This window comes from Aegilops tauschii, chromosome 2, assembly GCF_002575655.3.
Source record: "Aegilops tauschii subsp. strangulata cultivar AL8/78 chromosome 2, Aet v6.0, whole genome shotgun sequence".
NCBI lineage: Eukaryota > Viridiplantae > Streptophyta > Magnoliopsida > Poales > Poaceae > Aegilops > Aegilops tauschii.
The window spans coordinates 617,580,200-617,593,408 of record NC_053036.3 but is presented as its reverse complement, the minus strand read 5'-3'; the positions used below and the strand labels follow the sequence as shown (position 1 = coordinate 617,593,408).

The 13,209-nt window shown below is 44.0% G+C and overlaps 2 protein-coding genes across 2 annotated transcripts; one reads left to right on the top strand and one right to left on the bottom strand.

The window, feature by feature from the left end:
* Positions 1 to 2,509: 2,509 nt before the first annotated feature.
* On the top strand, positions 2,510 to 10,631 carry LOC109751561 (DNA polymerase I A, chloroplastic). Its single transcript, XM_020310442.4, has 12 exons — positions 2,510 to 3,016; positions 3,755 to 4,688; positions 5,099 to 5,296; positions 5,656 to 6,323; positions 6,582 to 7,005; positions 7,150 to 7,245; positions 7,865 to 7,957; positions 8,039 to 8,233; positions 8,986 to 9,078; positions 9,391 to 9,603; positions 9,682 to 9,771; positions 10,069 to 10,631. The coding sequence occupies exons 1-12, from the start codon at positions 2,895 to 2,897 to the stop codon at positions 10,228 to 10,230; spliced, it is 3,288 nt and encodes a 1,095-aa protein (XP_020166031.1). The 5' UTR covers positions 2,510 to 2,894; the 3' UTR covers positions 10,231 to 10,631.
* A 196-nt stretch (positions 10,632 to 10,827) lies between these two features.
* Positions 10,828 to 12,268, bottom strand: LOC109751560 (uncharacterized). Its single transcript, XM_020310441.4, has one exon. The coding sequence runs from the start codon at positions 12,163 to 12,165 to the stop codon at positions 11,035 to 11,037; it is 1,131 nt and encodes a 376-aa protein (XP_020166030.3). The 5' UTR covers positions 12,166 to 12,268; the 3' UTR covers positions 10,828 to 11,034.
* Between the last annotated feature and the right edge of the window lie 941 nt (positions 12,269 to 13,209).

Below are 13,209 nucleotides of genomic sequence, written 5' to 3'. Positions count from 1 at the left end.
GTTGTGGAAAGAGGATACCCTTTCTAACATAAAGTCTTATAAACCATACTCTTCCCACGAACTAAATATTTTTTCTCTCAAAACTTAGAATGTACGAACTTTGACGTGGGTCGTACATAAGCATGTGACTATTTATAACCTGGCTTGATTCTATATATGAAAGGAAAAAAGTACATTTTGGCCCTTCAAATATTGGCAGAGTCTAAGTTTGGTCTTTCTACTTCAACACTATAAATATTGGTCTCTCAAGTGTCAAACCATTTGGATGTGACCCTTTAAAGCAGTTTTGATGATGACAATCCCCTGATTTTACAAATGGTTTTTTAGTAATAAAGAAAATTGAAGCAAAATGAAAATTACAAAGCTCTCAAACTTTGTGGGGGGGGGGGGGGATATAAAATTCCAGTAAAGTTATTATGAACTTTGCAAATTCACGACAATCAGGAATATTCTAGAAAACCCATGGAATTCTATAAAACTGCTAACTATTTCTTGTTACACTAATCCTCCTACATGTTAGGTGTTTTGTGGTTTCTCTGTAATTTTCTTGTTATACTTTATATTGCCCTTCAAGCTCATTATTTGCCTTACGCTATATTTTTCCTTGTAAATATTCATTTACATTTTTATATTTATTTTCCTGAAATTCATTTTTGTATTCATTTCCTTTATTAACTTTTATCCCTTTTCCTTATAAAACTGACTTACATATAAAAACTATCTCCCCCTCTATTTTCTCGTCATTTTTTTATGTTGAACCGTCATTATGAAAACACTTTCAATTTGGGAAATGGGATCTAGATGGTTTTGACACTAAGTTATGAGACCAAATATGTTGGTAGACCAAAAATAACAATATCATATATTGGTCCAATATTAAAATAAGTTTGTCATTTTGTAGCGAAAGTGATGACTGTTTGGTGCTACTTATATATCTGCCAACAATTGGTATGGCATTTCAAGTCATCGGTGATGCCTATACATTTTTCGCTAATTATTATTTGATCGTGATGTTTCTTAAAATCTTACCAACCGATAATGCATTACCAAGATTTTTTCCAGGCTCCATGAAAAATGGCCATGTGAAACTCGTGTCATCCATATTAAGAAGCACAAACATACAAAAGCTCTAAAAAACCTCGATGCACACACTAAATCATCTAAAAAGACAGAAATATTCCCAACAACCAGAAATATCCTAGAAAACCATGGAAATCGATAGAGTTACTACCCGTTTTAACAAGAAATCTCATATATTACTAGAGTTTTATGTGTGATTATTTTTCTTCTAAATTCTTGTTAATCTTTATGTTTTTCTTCACTTCATAAAATTCATTACCCTAGATGTCTAGGTCTTTCTTGTAAAACTTCATTTGTATTTTTCATAATTCATATCATTTTCCCAGTAAAAATCATTTTCTTATTTGTTTTATTTTGGTTGTTTTAAGATATCCCCCCTTCCTTCTATAACCAGTTGAGTTACCAAACAAAACTCAAACTATCATCCTGGCAGTTTTTTTATTTTCCCGTCAAATTAAATATTAGATGGACCAAAAAATAAATGAAAAGTACATGACCCTATAACAAAAATAAGGGTTGACGGTTTTATGGCAAGAGTGGTGGATGTTTGGGACTACTCATATATGTACCGAACAACTGGCACAACATTTCAAGTCAGCCGCGATGCATAGGGAGTTGTCTTTAACTATTATTTGCACATGCCCATTCCTAATCTTACCGAATTGTACGCAATACAATCACAATATTTCCACAAAAAAGTTGCACATTTTTTTTTGCGAAACATAACATGGCACGTTGCTTGACACTAAAAGGAATAAATCCGTTATATTCTGAAGTAAATTAAGGAAAGTGCTAGCCACCATGTCACAAGGAACCTGACCAACTGAGTCATGATCATATCACAACACATCTTTTTACTAGATACACATGTCACGCTCACAGACGCGTTTAATGAATTCCAAAAGGACAGAGGAGAGCATGCATGATCCAATCGAGCCAGTCATACAAATCCATTTTACGCACGGATTGCCGTGTTGGAGACGGCTGGTCATACAACTCCTAATAAGCAAGGAAGCCGAATTTGGAGCGGGCCAGCCCTGCATCATATATATTCTATCGGTGAACCTCGTGTCATCCGGATTAAGAAACACAACCATCCAAAAATGTCACGTTGTTTCATTTATCTTTACGAATTCAAAATTGACAAAACGACCAATCAACCGCGACACCCCCATCCAAAGAACATGGCACACTCAATCATCCACCATTCCACCACCACTAAACTAATGCTCCAAACATCCAATGCCACCCACTAAAACCCTCTTAAAAAACCACGACGCACACACTAAAAAGCCACAACGGCCCCATCACAAACACCTAGAGCACAAACACACGGAAAAGAACAAGATTGGGAGCCATATTTGTGTGCCGCGAGCGTGTGCACGTAGAGGCGGCATAGGAAAAAAAGGGGGGGGGGGGGGGGGGGGGGGGGGGCCGAGGACACCGCGGCAGCGCTGACGCTGTCCCCGCTTCGCAGCCACAGCGGCCACAGATACGGGGTGGATTCCCCCCGCCCTCGCGCGGCCGTAAACCCTGCGCTCCCCCTCCCCTCCCCTATCCCCCAGCCCCCAAACCCCCGCCCCCTCTCCTCCTCCCCTCGCTCGCCGCCGCTACTCCGCTCCCCTGCTCGCCCGCGTCTCCCTCGCAGGCCCCGAAGGGACGGCGGCTTGTTGATGCCCGCGCGCGCCGCCGCCTGCCCATAGCCGAGGTTGCCCAACACGGCGCCCTGCGGCTTCGGTTGCGGCGGCGGGGGAGCGGGAGGGCTCGGCGGAGGGGGCGGGGGCAGGCTGAGGCGGCTCGTCAGCTCCCTGGCCATGGCCGCGCCGGCGCCCGTGCCCGCGCAGCTCCGGAGGTGCCCCTGCTCTGCGCCCCTCTGGCCGCCCTCCCCCCTCCTCCGCCGCCACCGCCGCGCCTCGCCCTTCGTCGGCGGCAGGAGGTACTACCCCTCGCCCTCGTCCCCCCTGTTCCCGTAGCATTTTTTTGTTTTTAATTAATTACTGCTGCTGCCTATTTATTGAATTAATTATTCCTGTAAAGTTCGCGCTTATTGGCTGCATATGCTTGTGCCATGGTGCGATATGGTGCGATGGTGGTGGGCGTCAATCAATTACTGCTGGGTAGTACGCGATGCTTAGGGTGATTGGACTGGGTGTTGCTTTAGGTTAGGCCGATGCTGGTGCTGACGGCGATGCATTGATGGTTGTGTGGTGTTTCTGCTGGAAGGGTAGCGTGTCATTTTCTGAGTTAACGCTAATTATTTTTTACGAACAAATGCAGAGATGACCGAGAGAGTGAGCTACCATTCGGTGCTCCTTGTTGTACATATATCTTTTTTCTAGCCTGTATCGGTTTGAATTGAACTATTGCATTGCATCTGTCCCCCCTGGGGTGACGTTTGAGCTATTTGAGCTGTTGCATCTTCCCCTCTGGGCTGACATTCGACCCAGAGGAGAACAGTGAGCTAGCATTTGGTACCCCATGCTGTACATAGTTTTTGTAGTCTGCATGGGGTTTTAACTGAACTACTGCATTGCATCTGTCGCCCCTGGGGTGACGTTTGAGCTATTTGAACTGTTGGATCTTCTCCTTTGGGACTGACATTTGAACTATTATTAAGTTTGATGCATTGCCCTGGTGTTCTGTCCCTGACTTCAGAAATGATTATGACTGGCAGGCAGGGATACTCTCACAGTTCTGGCCTTGGAATAAATGACAATAGCGCCTTCAGGCCTGGAGTATATCTCAACTTCAACGTGCAAAGCAGTGCACAAGAATGGAAAGAGGAGAGCAAGAGGATATGTTCTATCAAAACCACCAATGCTGTCATGAACAACGTTTATAATGGTTACGCTCTGCGATCAGGAAATCTTCATCATGATCCCTTGGAAGATTGCAAGACCTCCAATCAGTCTTCATTGTACAGTGTAAGAGAAAGAATGGCTCCTAACTCTCTTGCAAATAGGCACGCCAATATGGAACTGGCAAAGCATCATGTGACGAGTCCCACTGCAGGTGCCGTGTCAGCACTGACCAGTGCTGTTAATTATGACATCAAACCGCTAAACAGGTCTAGTGGCTCCGAAGTGGAAATCCAATGGCCTAATGGTTCCAAAATTGATGCTTCTCTGCCAAATATTCATCAAGTCAAAAAGGGCCTGCAGTTTGATGGCAAGGCCGATGGTTATGATGAAGTTGAGCTTGAATGCACAGCCAAAACTGTGGTTAATGATGACATCAAACTGCCAAACAGGCCAAGTGACTCTGAGGTGGAGATGCATTGGCCTAATGGCTCTGAGATTGATGATTCTCTGCTAAATACTGGTAAAGTCAAAAAGAGCCCTAAGATTCGTAAAGTCAAGAAGAGCCCTCAGTTTAATGACTTGGCTATGGATGGCTATAATGAAGCTGAGCATGAATGCATAGCCAAGACAGCGTTACAGCCTCCTCCAGCTAAAGCCCCCTTGTCCGAGGAGGCTAAAGAGGCACGGAAGGCTCTTGCTACCATCTACGACAAAGTTCTTGTGGTCGACACTGTCGAATCAGCTAGGAGTGTTGTTCAGCTACTTACCACAAAGTACAAGAGCTTTATTCATGCATGTGACACAGAGGTAAAGCATAAAAACCACTCGTGACTACATTGGTTATGTTCACGTTTATCTGTAATTACTTGTTGCCTAATATTAACTCAACTGGACACTAGATACTAGTTTTACCTGAAACTGCATCCCTTTACTATGTGGTGTCATGGTTCTGCATATGATTCCGCACCCCCCACGGCCACACCAGATATTTCAGATGCAGTTATGCTACTTCTTAGTTCTCACTATCCACGCCAAACAAAGGGCAAAAGTCATAGGTGTCCTCATTAATCATAAACGGCATTAGTTGGTCCCCAGTCTCCTTGATTCAATGATATACAATAGTACAAGAAACTGAGCTATATTGAAAAGTTCTTGCATTTTGACGCATCCTGGTTTCTAACTAGCATCATAATTCATGAGAGCACAATGCTATGCAGGTGTCAAATATTGATGTTAAACAAGAGACACCAGTTGGCCATGGAGATGTTACATGCTTTAGCATCTATTCTGCCAGCTCTGATGCTGAAGCTGATTTTGGAAATGGTAAAACATGCATTTGGGTGGATGTACTGGATGGCGAAAGGGATGTCCTCATGGAGTTTGTTCCCTTTTTTGAAGATTCAGCGATCCGGAAGGTGCATCTTTCTTGCTTGCTTTTTTTTTCTGGTGCAAGGAGATGCATTGGGGCTTGTTTGCTCTCCTTTTATACGCATAATGCTTTACAAATGGAGAAAATAACAAGATTATTATCGCAAGTTGGCAATTACAGAACTAGTTGTGGAAATGTGTGATTGCCTCACGATCAGCTGTTTAAGCTAAATGCACAGATCATTTTGTTGAATATTAAATGTGCTGCCTCACTCTAGACTGATGTTACTTTCTTTTATTGTTCGTAGCTAACCTTACTACTTATATGAACTTATGTGATTGCACATCTACATTTTTAGCTTCTTCTTGAGTTTTCTAAAGCAAACATCTTGTTTTCCTCATCTAGGTATGGCACAACTATAGTTTCGATAAACACGTAATTGAGAACTATGGAATCAAAGTTGCTGGATTTCATGCCGATACAATGCATCTCGCACGGCTTTGGGACTCTTCGAGAAGACTTGATGGAGGATATTCACTCGAAGGACTCACAAATGATAGCAGAGTCATGGGTGTGGTCCCAAAGGAACTACAAAAGATTGGAAAGAGATCAATGAAAACCATCTTTGGCAGGAAAAAGATTAAAAAAGATGGCTCTGAAGGAAAAATTACTACCATAGAGTCCGTTGAGGTTTTGCAAAGAGAGGATAGAGAGCTGTGGATCAGCTATTCTTCTTTAGATTCAATGAGTACCTTGAGGCTTTATGAAAGCTTGAAAAGTAAGCTTGAAAAGAAGCACTGGACTTTTGATGGTTGCCCCAGAGGTTCATTGTATGATTTCTATGAGGAGTACTGGCGTCCTTTTGGCGCTATTCTTGTAAAAATGGAAACAGCTGGAATGCTTGTTGACCGTGCTTACCTGTCAGAGGTTGAAAAAGTTGCTGTTGCACAGCGAAAAGTAGCTGCAGATAAATTTCAGAAATGGGCATCTAAATATTGCCCTGATGCAAAGTACATGAATGTTAATAGTGATACCCAGATTCGCCAACTCTTTTTTGGTGGCATAGAAAATAGGTACAATAATTACCCTGTTCTCGTCTCTTTGTTGATATATTTGTTTTTGATGTATAAATAATGCCATGATTCTCTGCAAATATCTGACATAAGGATCTTTGTCAGGACGTAGTTAAAGTAGGCACTGACCCATTGTTTAGTCAATTTATTCATGTAGACATGTTTATCATCTCACATGTGTTTGAACTCTGATTAGGTATGGGCCACTAGACATTTTTTTTTGCATGCAACCCTTGTTCTTACTAAATCATTCTGCAGACGCAACCCTGGTGAATTTTTGCCAAAGAGTAGGGCTTTGAAAGTCCCAAATGATGTCAACACAGTTACAGAGGGCAAGAAGGCTCCAAAATATCGCACGATTGAAATTTGCAGTATTGTGGAAGGTCTAAAACCTGAGGTATTCACTGCAAGCGGCTGGCCTTCAGTCAGTGGGGATGCTTTGAGAAGTTTGGCTGGGAAACTGAAAACTGATCTTTACACAACGGAGGATGCAGAGGATGATGAATATGTCAGTGATTCAGAAATTTCTGTGGATGATGTAGAAGACGCTACCTCGTATGGCACTGCATACAAAGCATTTGGAGGTGGAAAGGAAGGAAAGGAAGCATGTTATGCCATTGCAGCTCTCTGCGAGATTTGCTCTATAGATTCGTTGATATCAAATTTTATTCTTCCCTTACAGGTGAGGTGGCTCCACTTATTGTAATGTGGATTGCTGTAGTTGTCCCTCTTCAGTGACAATATGTGCCAGTTTGGTTATAGTGGCTACTGTCATCCTACTTGTCTGTCTGGTTGTTAATGATAAATATCTTTCTTGTCCGCACAGGGAAATCGTATATCATGTAAGGAGGGGAGGATCCACTGTTCCTTAAATATCAACACTGAAACTGGACGTTTGTCAGCAAGGGCGCCGAATTTACAGGTTACTGTCTTTTGCATTTTGTCGGCGGTGTTTTTGCATGCCCGTGTTATATAATGTAGTTCTCGAGGTCAAGACTTAGTCTGAATATTTATAGTCTATCTGCATATTTACAATATGGAAGTAAATTTTCAGAATAGGGCTTCAATATGTGATAGTTATACTTCATGTATGGTTCTGTAGTTCAAATTGTGTCAGTTTCTGATACTCCAATGCGGCACTGCAAGGTTAGCAAAGTTCTGATGTTGTTAATTACTGCGGTCCGATATGCAGATGGATGACCAAGCAGATATTTGAAGTTTCACCTGCTACAATTGTTTATAGATTTTTTTTTTCATGATGATTAGTGTGTCCATTCAGGCACTCCTCAAGTAACTAAACAATTGCTAAATAGAACTTTCCCAATCAAGCTAGCTCTGTGGCCATTGGGCCTTTTTATTCATTAACTGAGCTGTATCAAAAGTAAGCATGTGTCAGCTGATCATGCTGCATCATTTGATGTCATATCTAAGAGATGGTTTTAGATGCTGTAAATTCTAGGGCAGTTATTGTAGATGTTGGTAGTATTTACAATAGACCACCCAAATAAGTTACTGAACTCTCGATGATTCCTTCATGGCAGAATCAACCTGCACTTGAAAAGGATCGGTACAAAATCCGCCAAGCTTTTGTTGCAGCTCCGGGGAACTCTCTTATTGTTGCTGATTATGGTCAGGTATGTTAGTATCACTCAAAAAATATTAGCAAACGTTTTAAAACCGATCCAGTTAAAAAGACATACTTCTGTTCCCTGCAGCTGGAGCTCAGGATCCTGGCACATCTTGCTAATTGTAGAAGTATGTTAGATGCCTTCAAAGCTGGCGGTGACTTCCATTCCAGGACAGCCATGAATATGTACCAGCATATTCGTGAGGCTGTTGAAGAAAAGAGAGTACTTCTTGAGTGGGATCCTCAACCTGGTCAAGAGAAACCTCCTGTGCCATTGTTGAAGGTACTCCAGTTCCAATAATATTTCTAAAAGTTAAAGTGCTAGCACTAAGAAAAGTTCACTTTTCAACCCTAACTTTAAAACCGTCTAGAACTGTTTTCAAGTCTGGAAAGTAAAATTTTGCTGAATTCACGATTGAAAAGTGGACTGTTCTCTTATCTTAAGATTAATTATTAGCAGGCATCCATATTTTTTATTTGTTTTCCTTCCCTCTTTCACTTTCCCCATCATTCAGTAGCAGTGTGATTACCCTCCTTCAATGGTGAATCAGAATCCATAACTCGTATCCCTTGGAATTTACTATAATTAGCTTCACCTTTGGGATTTATATTTTGTGATTGCTCAATTCCATTATTAATATTAAATTGGTGTACATCTATGTGAACACTCTTAATGATTGCTCTGTTTTTAGTTTTGTACATGTCGTGTGTCTGTCTTACACTCATCGTTCGATGCTTTTTTCACTTTCCCTTTTTGGGGATTGTACAAGTGTGGCATCTGTTTGCAGCCCGAATTTAGCTTTAGTTTTTGTTACAAATAGATGGTGTTTTATGTAGCATCTGTTTTGCACCTCATTTTCTTCTTTTTGCATTGTATCTTAAATTGAATACCTCGAACTGTGTTAACTTTAATCTGTTTCAGTTCACACGATGCTCTATTTAATGTTGTGTCATTTCTATGGATCTGGATACAGAAAGTGTAAGGCTTGGACTACTTGTCTGGATTTGAACAGAGTTTGATGTCTTGTGATTTAGGATGCATTTGGTGCTGAGAGGAGGAAAGCTAAGATGCTCAATTTCTCCATTGCATACGGAAAAACAGCTGCTGGGCTTGCTCGGGATTGGAAGGTACATATTTGACAAACATACCTCTCAGTTAATAGCAAGAAATTAAACTTCAGTTCATGCACCAGCTTATTAGAGCCTTAGGCTACTGGGTTCATATTTCATACTGACCAAATCAGAGACCTTAAATAGTGACTAGTCATGTTCAGTAGATTCACTGTTGAAACTCCTCACATTTTCAACGATTTTAATAGTTATCTCATTAACATAATGCAGCTATAAATTATCTCTCATTAATGGAACAGAACCGTGGTCTTTTCCTTGTAGCTTTCCTAAGGGTATTGTGCAAGTTTTTATCTGTCACTGCCTTTGCAGGTATCAAAAAGGGAAGCAGATGATACACTGGATCTCTGGTACAGCGACAGAAAAGAAGTTAAGTCATGGCAAAGGGAACAGAAAGAATTAGCGTATGAGAAGTCTGAAGTTTATACTTTGCTTGGGCGATCGCGCCGTTTCCCCAACATTGCTTCTGTATCCTCTAAACAATGGAAGCACATCGAGCGTGCTGCCATCAATGCTCCTGTACAGGTAAGTACTGTCTAGATTGCAAATTAAAAAAAATTCAAGCTTGAATTAACTGAAATTGTATTTTATTTAACATCACAGGGCAGTGCAGCAGATGTTGCGATGTGTGCAATGATTGAGATAGAAAGGAATACCCGTCTTAAGGAGCTCGGTTGGACCCTCCTGTTGCAGGTATATATAATAATGCATGAACTTTCATAGTACTGGAGGGTTTTCATCAGTTTTGTTTTCCTTTGATACTAAACATAATAATATGTATGGTATATGTTATGCCTATGCCACTTCACTGTTGGTATTTCGTCTACTCAAACCGGGATGCATTTGATGATCTCAAAATAGGTGTCTGTTCTCAAGCAAGTTGACTGCGAGAACATGCCGCACCTACTTCCAGTTCTTGCCTCTTATCTGGCAGCTGTTTTTTTCTTCTTCTCAAATGCAACATCTAGAATTGACAGATACATCTTTCAGGTGCACGATGAGGTGATACTGGAAGGACCTTCGGAGTCGGCCGACGTGGCCAAGGCAATAGTGGTTGAGTGCATGTCTAAGCCCTTCTACGGCACCAACATCCTGTCGGTTGACCTCGCTGTTGATGCAAAATGCGCACAGAACTGGTATGCGGCCAAGTAGACTCCCAGCGTCGTTACCCCCTCCGTCGACTCCCCAACATGGTGTAGTTGCGCCCCAGATGCGCACATACTCCAGCCAATTTTGGTCCTTCTTGAACTGGTGTCAACTGCTGCCTACGAGCAGGGCATGCATAAGGCTCATCCTGCCATGGCAGCAGAAAAGTGAGATTAGCAGCGAAGGCATTGTAACTACCACTTAGGCTGGATAGCTGGATTCCCACACCCTTTCTAGTAGGAACTCTGAATCGAGCTAGAGGGATTGTAGTTAAGATTGGCATGCATTTTGTGTATAAGTTTCCTTCAGTGTGCTAATGTATTAGGTTAGATGACATATTCTGGTGATGTGGACACGATCATGGCGATATGACTTTGTTCTGATCAATCGAGAAACGCTGTTCATGATGAGCTTTCCCTCTAGGATCTCATATTTTTTTATGGCAATTGCCAGATCCAACCAGCTTTGCAGCAAGTGAATCATGTTTGAACATGGTAACTCTCCCTCTCCGGTTCCGATGGACTTCTGTGTTATGCCACATTCAGTTATTTCTTAAACTTGACCGGTGTCGGGATGGTGGATACAGACGATGGAATTTGAAAATTCAGGTGAATGCCAGTTAATAGTTGCATAATTGTAAATCGGTGTATGTTCAAACCCCACACAAAATGCAGAACGATGGATCAGACACTAGGGGAGTATATCAGAGTGAAACGTTGATGTTAATGAAATGGCTGGGCACAAGTTCTGCCCTAAACATGGTGGCAGAACGAAATGGTGATAACAGACACCCCTGTTTTATGTTGTGGCTTAAACTCGAGCTTGAGGATACAGCTCGAGGAGTTCAGGCACATCTCCCTTGTATTTCAGAATGTACCTCTCCACGAAAATGGCCTCCGGCAGTCTCACTACGCTCACCATCTTCGTCTTCCCGATGTCCACGCCCTTGGACCGCAGGGCCTCGATGGCGCGGCACCGCGGCGCCATCCGCTCGTCGAGGCTCAGCGTCAGCAGCAGGGGGTTCCTGACGATGCACCCGGCGCTGCACCCCACGGTGGCCTGCAGGAACTCCACCTTGCGCCGCAGCAGCGCCTCGGGGGCGAACACGAAGCACGGCGCGCGCCGGAACATGCCGGCGAACTCCTCGTCCGTGCACCCGAGGGCGCGCGTCACGGCCGCCTTCTTGGCCCGGAAGGCGCGATCGCCGACGTTGTGCAGCGCGAAGAGGCACCACGAGTACATCCCGGGGCTGGGCGGCACCCCGCCGCACGCCTCCTCCACGCGGCCGACCAGCGCCCGGAGCTTGTCCGGCGACTGCATGATGAGCGTCGGCCGCAGCCGGACGGCGGCCGTGAGGCGGCCGTCCGGGATGCCGAGGCGGCGGAGCGCGGCGAGGTTCCGCAGGAGCAGGTCGACGGAGTACTTGAGCAGCCACGTCTTGGCCAGCCATTTCATCAGCAAGGTGGTGGACCCGAGGAGGTCGAGCCAGAAGAGCACCCGCGGGAGCAGGTTGGAGCGGACGCCGTAGGTGAGCGCCGCCGGGAAGAGCGCGAAGAGCCGCGCGGCGTCGGCGCGGCGGAGGCCGAGCGCGCGCACGGCGGTGAATTTGGGGGAGAGGGTGGCGTCCACGTCGCTGAGGAGCAGCGCCGGCTTCCGGGCCACGATCGCGCGCACCTGCGCCTTGCCCAGCCCCTGCGAGCAGAGGAAGGCAAGCACGGCGTCGGGCCGCTCCGGGGAGCCCAGGTGCGCGAACCGAGGGGCGGCCTTGGCGGCCGCCGCCGGCGAGAGGCCGCAGGTGGAGACGAGGTACTCGGCCATGAAGTGCGGCGGCTCCTTTTCCCCGATGGAGAAGAGGCGGAGGTGGCCGGGGGTGGGGAGTGGGAGGAGCCGCGGCGGGAACGGAACCGGCGCGAGGCGGCGGGCGAGGCGCCGCAGCGCCATGGGTGCGGCGGAGGACGGGCGGACACACGGGTCAGTAGTACTAGCCAGGCAGGGGCCTACCCGAAGATCTGATATAGGGCCAGTTCTTTCGGCAGGAATAGCCCCATCCTCAGCTTCTCTCATGATTGTCCAAAAAACCGGAGAAACTGGGAGGCGTCCAAAAAAAAACTGGCCCATAATATACTTCTGAAATATAAAATCGTTTAGATCACTATATATTTTTAGTGATATAAATGATCTTACATTTTTTAATAATCTAAATGAACTTGTTATATTTATACAAAGAGTAGGCTCTGTTTGATAGCAAAGTACTGAAAAAAACAAAGTATAAAAAACTACAGTAATTTAGCATGCATGTACAAAATACCATGGTTTTAATATAACAACATTTTTTAAAGTATTCACAATGCAAAGGACCTGTTTGGTTACACCATGTAATGCTGTAAAATTTACCAGCTAGCTGTTGGTCGTGCATCCATTCGTAGCTAGTAGCTAGCAATGCTTTTAGTGGTGATTAGTAGTAGTACTCGTTAAGCGAGATGAGATCGCCTCTCCGGACCTTGGCTGATCTCTAAAGGATAGTTATGGATTGCTTCGGATCCTTTCTATGATCAACATATCCAGCCTAGCTATCTCATTTACATTAGGGAACACGCAGGACAGGGGATCGAGCGGCGGCTTGATAGCCAGATGAGTTTGTTGACAATATCTAGCGGCCGACTCGTTTCTATCACTTGCTCTGTTAAAAAAAAAGAGGTTTAGGGATCTTTTTATTATGCAGAGAAATTACTACAGTTTTGTAAATACTCTAGTTTTAGTAACACAGTTTTTGGCGTTTGCCAAACATGTCGCAGTAAATAAAACCGTGCTATCTGAAAAAACTGTAGTATTCTTAAAATACTTAGAAAATACTTTGCAATCAAACAGGGCCTAATTTGTAAAAATATCTGATATAATGTAATGGCTTTTAAAAACAATATCGATAAAACCATATGCCCAACGATTCTATTCCTACGTTTCTTTCAGGGCATGAGCTATGGTGGC

Bases quoted from the DNA above. Each gene is read 5' to 3' on its own strand.
- LOC109751560 (XM_020310441.4), bottom strand. From the start codon at position 12,165: ATGGCGCTGCGGCGCCTCGCCCGCCGCCTCGCGCCGGTTCCGTTCCCG.
- LOC109751561 (XM_020310442.4), top strand. From the start codon at position 2,895: ATGGCCGCGCCGGCGCCCGTGCCCGCGCAGCTCCGGAGGTGCCCCTGC. The intron at 7,958-8,038 runs GTATGTTAGTAT...TGTTCCCTGCAG, and splicing joins TTGTTGCTGATTATGGTCAG to CTGGAGCTCAGGATCCTGGC. The intron at 9,772-10,068 runs GTATATATAATA...TACATCTTTCAG, and splicing joins GTTGGACCCTCCTGTTGCAG to GTGCACGATGAGGTGATACT.